This window comes from Schistocerca cancellata, chromosome 2 (assembly GCF_023864275.1).
Source record: "Schistocerca cancellata isolate TAMUIC-IGC-003103 chromosome 2, iqSchCanc2.1, whole genome shotgun sequence".
Classification (NCBI taxonomy): Eukaryota; Metazoa; Arthropoda; class Insecta; order Orthoptera; family Acrididae; genus Schistocerca; species Schistocerca cancellata.
Genome location: NC_064627.1, coordinates 729,011,826 through 729,018,724, shown reverse-complemented (window position 1 = coordinate 729,018,724; position 6,899 = coordinate 729,011,826). Strand labels below are relative to the sequence as shown.

The following is a 6,899-nucleotide window of genomic DNA, read 5'->3' as shown; positions in this document are numbered from 1 at the left end:
CAGTGAAAGTATAGTAGTCAATTCGGAAGATATAAAGAAATAAAGATCCAGGTCCAATATCAGTCGTATTACACGATGGTGTGCTCCAAACAGCACCTAGACAAACAGCGTAGACGATGGCGAAAACACTCTTTTGCGGTTTGACATTCACCAATTATACGACTCCTAGATTACGCCAACACACGGAACATACGGAGAAACAGCGACTAGACATTCCATCTGACAATTCGGATCCATAGAACAGCGCTTCCTCGATGTGGGAACTACAGTCAACACTAACGGTTGCGCGTGACTCTGCTCCAGGACCTGATATGATTCAACATGGGATGTTACGACATCCAAGGATGGAGGCGAAAGAAGTCCTCCTGTGCCTCTACAATCAAATATAGGCTGAAGGCTGTTATCCGGATTTATGAAGGGAGGCGATTCTAATAACACTTCTCAAGTCAGGGAAGCACAAGTTATTTCCATATAGCTACAGAAGTGCTTCAATTATTAGCTTTGTATGAAAAACCCTTCAGCGGCTGTCAGACCGACGCCTAGAGTGGACTATCGAAACCAATGAATCGCTCCTCCATCTTCAATCTGGGTTTCGGAAATACCAGTCCATGTTTGATTATTTCCTCCAACCAGAGGGTGAGATACAAGAGCCATTCCTATGCAAACAGCAGTTTAGTCGTATCTTTTTAGATCTGGAAAAAGCTTATGATGCCACCTAGAGACACAACATTTTTCATCACCTGCGTGAATGGGGTTTCATGGCTGTCGTCATACCTCGTCGAAAGATATTCCTGGTATCGAGTCGGCGCTGCAGATTCCGATCCATTCTCTCAACGAAATGTTCCTCAGAGTTCTGAGCGTCACCCTTTTTATTATAGTAGTTAATAGTATCTCTATCATAGTAAGGAACCCAGTCACTTATTGCTTGTTTCTGGATGAATTTTCAGTATTCTACTCTTCCTAGAGTTTCATGAATACTACACGACAACTGCAGGTGACCCTCAAGAAGCAGGAAGATTCGGCTGATACCAATAGATTTAAATTCTCCACGGGAAAAAACGATATGTGTGTATTTTAATCTTTCTAGCTGAGGAGAATCATCTTTGATTTTAAGACCTCAGTGAAGTTTTTGGGCCTCAACTTTGATCAGAGATTAACACGTCTACCACATCTCCACGACCTGAAATGTAGATGTCAAAAGGCACAAAACATCTTAAAATGTGTTAGCGTTAAGAAATGGGGAGCAGTTTAATCCAGTCTGGTCATGTTCTACAGACACCTTGACTGTGGCAGCATAGTCGATGGGTCAGCTATGCCTTCATATTTAAATACGTTGGACGCTGTCCACCATGCAGGCATTAGACTAGCTGTAGGAGCCTGCTGAACCCGACCCTTTCCTTGCCTCTGTGCATTAGGGGACAACTCCAAATGGTGCGACTTGTGTACAAAGTGCACTCTATCTCCGACCATCCTGTTGCCTGTCTTTGAGTTGAACAACCCATACAACGGATGTTTGTGTGTAGCTGGCCTCCTAAACCTTTGTCTGACTGTGTGAAGGGACATCTGAAACAACTTAGTCTATCAGACATACAAATGCTGGAATAGGGATGGAGCAAATCCCCTCCTTGAATGATTAATAGGTTCATCCTTAATTTGAACATGACGGAGTACAACAAGCACACCACTCAGCCCTTAGTTTTAAAACGGGTTTTTAGCAGCATCTTATGGGAGTATTCTAAGCATATGTTGTTTCTATCGATGAATCGAAGCAGGGGAAGAACGCTGAGTGTTCTGTTATCTTTCTGCAAGTTGTCATTAAATGTCACCGACCAACCCACTTCTCTGTGAACTATACAGAGCAAGAAGGCACTGGAGCACATGAGACTTCTTGGCGGAGGGAACTTCCTGGTCGGCACTGATTATCATAGTGCTCTGCAGGCTATTCAGCAGATAGGATAGGCCAGATAGCCCAGCACACTATCCACCTCCTGCACTTGCAGAAGAAAGAGGTGGCCTTCTGCTAGGTCCCAAGCTGCTAGATACATGGGAATCGAGGGGAATGAGGAAGCTGACAGAGCAGTGAAGGCAACTTGCTGGGAAAACATCACACCTCAACTTCACATCCCCTTACAGGCTGTCATGGTCGACAAAAAGAGTATTGGCTGAGTGGGTACCAACGAACGGTAAAACAGACTATTTAGCCATGGCACAGTTCCATGCGAACTCCATGAGGGGACGAAGTGGTCCTCACTCGCCCTCATATCGGTCATTGCCCAGTGACGCATGATTATCTTTCTCTCGTCAAGAATAGCTCCGAAATGTAGCGTTTGCGTCATCACATTCAAGGAGCACCTTGTTTTAACATCATGTGTGTTGGATGCTATTATGAGGGAAGCCTGTGGGCTACCAGGTTACTTACCCTCCGTTTTAGGCTACTACGAAACAATGGCACTGTAGTTGTTGACATTTTTTGTGGCGTCAGGACTCCCATACAGTTCACTGGACGGAGGTTTTAATGTCCTTTTTAGTGGCTGGCTCTTCCATGTAGTTCTGCGATTAGCCAGCCTTCTCACTGTCTCCCACTGCTTTATTAGTTTTTACGACATGTGACAACAGTGCGACTACATCTACTGAAACTTGTATGTGACATTTTCTGTTGGTGTGGCTATCGTTACATTACCTTTGCTTTTCGGTTTAACAAGAGTACTCCTCATTCACCAGTACCTCAGTCCTGTGAAAGAGCGCTGATGAACAATCTCTTTAGCACCCAACAACTTTAAATTCATCCATCCTTTTAAATCTTCCATACATTGCCCTCGTTTCAGAAGCACCCACGATACAAGCATCAACAAATTGCCCACGTTCGAATTCACTTAGCTCTGACGTCCTCGCACTGGAAGGAACACTATTCTGACCGAGACCAACACTTTCAAAGTATCGAGGATATTGCACAGGTGCCATTCGTGATCAGATAGAACAGCGCAACCTTCAGGCTTGGCTTTCACTTGCATTTATGTTCTAGCATACATTTATCATGGTGTTTCCATGTTTTTATCCAACCCGTGTAAACGAATTACTAATCAAGTAATGTCACTTAAAGCGACGCACGTGTCGGGGTAAAGGATTTAGTTTAACGGACCTTCATCTACGATATCCTTTACCACATGATGTGGTGCAGTGGTAAGACACTGGACTCGCACTCGGCTAGACGGGGGTTCAAAATCTGGGCATCCTGATTTAGAATATCCATGATTTCCCTAAGTCGGTTAAGGTAAATGCTGGGATGGTTCCTTTGAAAACGGCACGACCAATTTCCTTTCTCATCCCTCCGCAAACTGAGCTCTTGCTCCGTCTAATGACCTCTTATTCCGAACATTAAAGCCTACACTTTCATTCTTCAACAGAATGTTCCACGCTGTCTTGTAGCGACTGCACGCAGTTGTGTGTCTAGATTAAAATGCAGAAAGGTTTTGAATTGTCTAATGAGATTGTAAAAAAATATCACGTACAGATACGGATAAATCTAAAGTAATCAAATTAGCCAAAAAAAAAGAAACATTTTCGTGCGTTACTTTATTATTTTGGCTATAGTGGTTATTATCCATGGCTACCTTATTAACAGTATGGAACTCCATTACGTTCCGGATATGAAATTATAAAATACTTGCAAGGATAATTATTAAGGTCTACATTTCAGTGCAAAGGAGCACCTAATAAAGACACAAAAGATTACATTACAATGTTTTATCTTTCCAAGACCGTTAATGAATAATTTTACTCAATGAACTTCAAAGAGAATCTGATTGGCAGCCTTCATACAATTTTTATTTATTTACTCGCATCAGATGAAAGAAACTCACACGTTCATCAATGTAACATTCAGAAATCCAATGAATAACAGCAGAGATATTGCACCAGAAATTAAAGAATGGTTAATTATTCTGCTTCTGATGTTGGTGTTGGTAAATCTTCGCTTTTACACATTCATTTAGTGATACGTTGAGAATAGGAAACTTGTTTCATAGAAACATGTTTCGAGTTCGTGAGTATTCACGTACAAAATTACGAATGAGAATATAAATTAAACAATTTTCTTGAGAATTTCTTGAGAACATTATCTGTACTATTCGCATTCTCCATTTTCCAATTGTCCATCAGCTTATCCCATTCTTCTTTGTGTGTTCTGTCCCTCGGGCCCCATTTCTTAGAAGGTCGGAACGAGTTCAGTAAATGCTGAAAATGTTTGATAACATTTAGACTCATGATAAATCATAACCAATTTACTAGATTTAAGATACTATTAATTATACCTTTCTGAACGAAATATTTCTTTTCCTGAAGATCCTCAGTGCCATCCACAAGGGAAACTGGACAACACCAAAGGCAAACAAAACCCAACCAGCCGCTGAAAAATAAATACAATTTGTTAAAACTTTTAGTGACGTAAGTCGTTACGTTCATGAACTTACATGAGACAATTTTCAGAAGACTGGAGTACATAGTTCGATCAGTACATTACAAGCGATCTTTTTCATTTAACAAATGCGCTTGAATCAACTGCAGGGAACTTAATATAATATTAATAAAGAAAATCATTCTGTGATTTTCTCTGCAGCGAATGTGTAAAGCTGGCGCTTATGATAAAGCGCAGAGTATGACGTTCTGGTGGCTGATAATGCACCATAGTAACATAGGGGCTTGCAAGGTGATCACACGTTGCTGTCAACATGATTTAGAGATTTGAGATGAATGAAGGTGAAACCGTTAACGAGCTACAAGTTGTTGGAAGTCTATACCTTAATCAAAAATATAAGAATCAAAGGTTTTCTAGTAGTGGAAAACTCATTCAGTGCCGATAGTGAAATTCAGTGTTGAGGGAAGCATCAGCACTGCAGAGCACATAATTCATCTTGCATTTGCTGTTGTAGAGTCACTAACATTTCCAGTTATGGCTGTGCTGGCACATAAATACGGTCACTGGGCAGTCGGACAATGTAAGGGAAGTGGTTTATAAGGTAAATCATCTTCCGCTTCTACATGGTGGAAGTGCAGGATCTGCAGAACGGATAGTATATACATGGCCATAAGTTGGTCACTTCGGCTTTCGGCACAACGCCCGCGCCCAGCGGGTAGTCCGTTCCACTAACGCAGGCGCTCCTCCATTGCATACAGTCACGCGCCCAGCGGTGATAGTACGCTGCTGATATTGGAAACATTACTGCAGACACACCAAAACACGCCTGCTGACATGCTGACATCTAGCAAGCGTCACCAGGGGCGCCAGCCTTACTGCCAAGCAGCTTGCGAATCGGCGGCAGTGGCGCTGCCATCGCAGTGACTACGTTGCATCCGCCGTTACGTCTCGCCGATCGCCGCGCGGTATCCTTCCGCCTGCTGCTTGTGAACTCGCAGCAGCCAGGCAGCAGTACATCACCTCGCGGTTCTGATCATGCTCTGAAATTACCACCGGCCCTCGCAGCCCATCATTCGAAGTTCACACCATCCACGCCTCGTTGGTCCAACATCCATCGCCACGTGGAGTGGCCGTGCGGTTTGAGGCGTCATGTCACGGGCTGCGCAGCCCCTCCCGCCAGAGGTTAGAGTCCTCCCTCGGGCATGGGTGTGTGTGTGGGTTGTTCTTAGCATAAGTTAGTTTAATTTGGTTTAAGTAGTGTGTAAGTCTAGAGACCGATGACCTCAGCATTTTGGTCCCTTAGGAATTCACACACACACAACATCCATCGCCTTCGGAGTCTTCGTCCGTCCGATGCTGGCCTTCTCCGGACTCTGCACCTCAGCGGCCAACCAAGTAAGGATCTGCACTGACCCGCCCGTCGTCAGGTCGGTGACTTCGCCCCTCTGACGCTGGCCTTTCCAGAGTTGGTGTCCCCTGGACTGGTATTCTGTTTGAACCTGTACTTAGCAGTTACCGTCATGACCTATGTCATGACAGACTTTCGGCTTCGCCACACCCATACGAGATCAGGAGGATTTTTTCAGTTGCACCGTTCAGAAGCCACGCTACGCTGAACTTTGTTCTTTCCATGTGGTGTTAATAAAATGTCACTTACATGCAACTCGGGAACTCGTTTATTGAGTGTAATCTACCATTAAGGACACATCACTATGAACTTGAGGTCAGGTTCTTTGGGAGGCGGAAATTCGTTAGGAATTCGTTTCGCACTGTACTGCAGACAATGTGTTTTACTGTCGAGCTCGCGTGCGTTTTTATGTACCGGTAATCAGTGTCAGTCGCGTCGATAGAGTGGGGACAGGCAGCTTTATGTGGAACACGGCTATGTTTAATATTAAAAGCGAAATAAATGTTGAGGACAGGTAAGCAGTGATAATGGAATGAAATGAAGAATGTTGATTAGGGAATACAGAGGAAGAGGTGACATTAAAGAACTACTAAGGAAGTTACGTTCGATTGAAAGCGGCTCAAATGTTTAAGGTTGACGACCACATGTCAATGACAAACAGTAACTGCTCTACTCGAAGTTTCATGGAAACTTAAGTAATTTTTAAGGAGATTTTTCCGTAATGGCATTAATCAACAAGGTATTTGGATTCGACGTAAGTCACTGCAGCTACAATCATTCAGAATAGTAACTATCACTTCTGAAAGTTCCAATGTAGTTTCTGTCCGAAGTAATCTACAGGCGAACGAACAGCTTCACGCCTTCATCCACCTCGACTCTCCACAACATAATTTCGCCATCTTTTTCTCCCCCTCTCTTGAAAAACGTTTTAGCAAGGTATGGCTTCCTAGCCTTCCTTTAAAACTATCAATATACCAGCGACCAGCTCCAGCTTCGCACAGATAGTACTAGGTGTTTAGAACCGGACTTGTATGTAGTAGCAATAATTCTGTTTACAGCCGATTGCGTAGGGCTATG

At 43.4% G+C, this 6,899-nt stretch overlaps 1 protein-coding gene across 1 annotated transcript in view; it reads right to left on the bottom strand.

Moving 5' to 3' along the window:
- Positions 1–4,062: 4,062 nt before the first annotated feature.
- Positions 4,063–6,899, bottom strand: part of LOC126158138 (sodium-dependent nutrient amino acid transporter 1-like) — a 94,470-nt gene continuing 91,633 nt past the window's right edge. The window contains exons 12-13 of the mRNA XM_049916423.1: positions 4,311–4,405; positions 4,063–4,233 (exon numbers count right to left, since the gene is read on the bottom strand). Coding sequence (XP_049772380.1) covers positions 4,063–4,233; positions 4,311–4,405 — 266 coding nt within the window. The remainder of the gene's footprint in view (positions 4,234–4,310; positions 4,406–6,899) is intronic.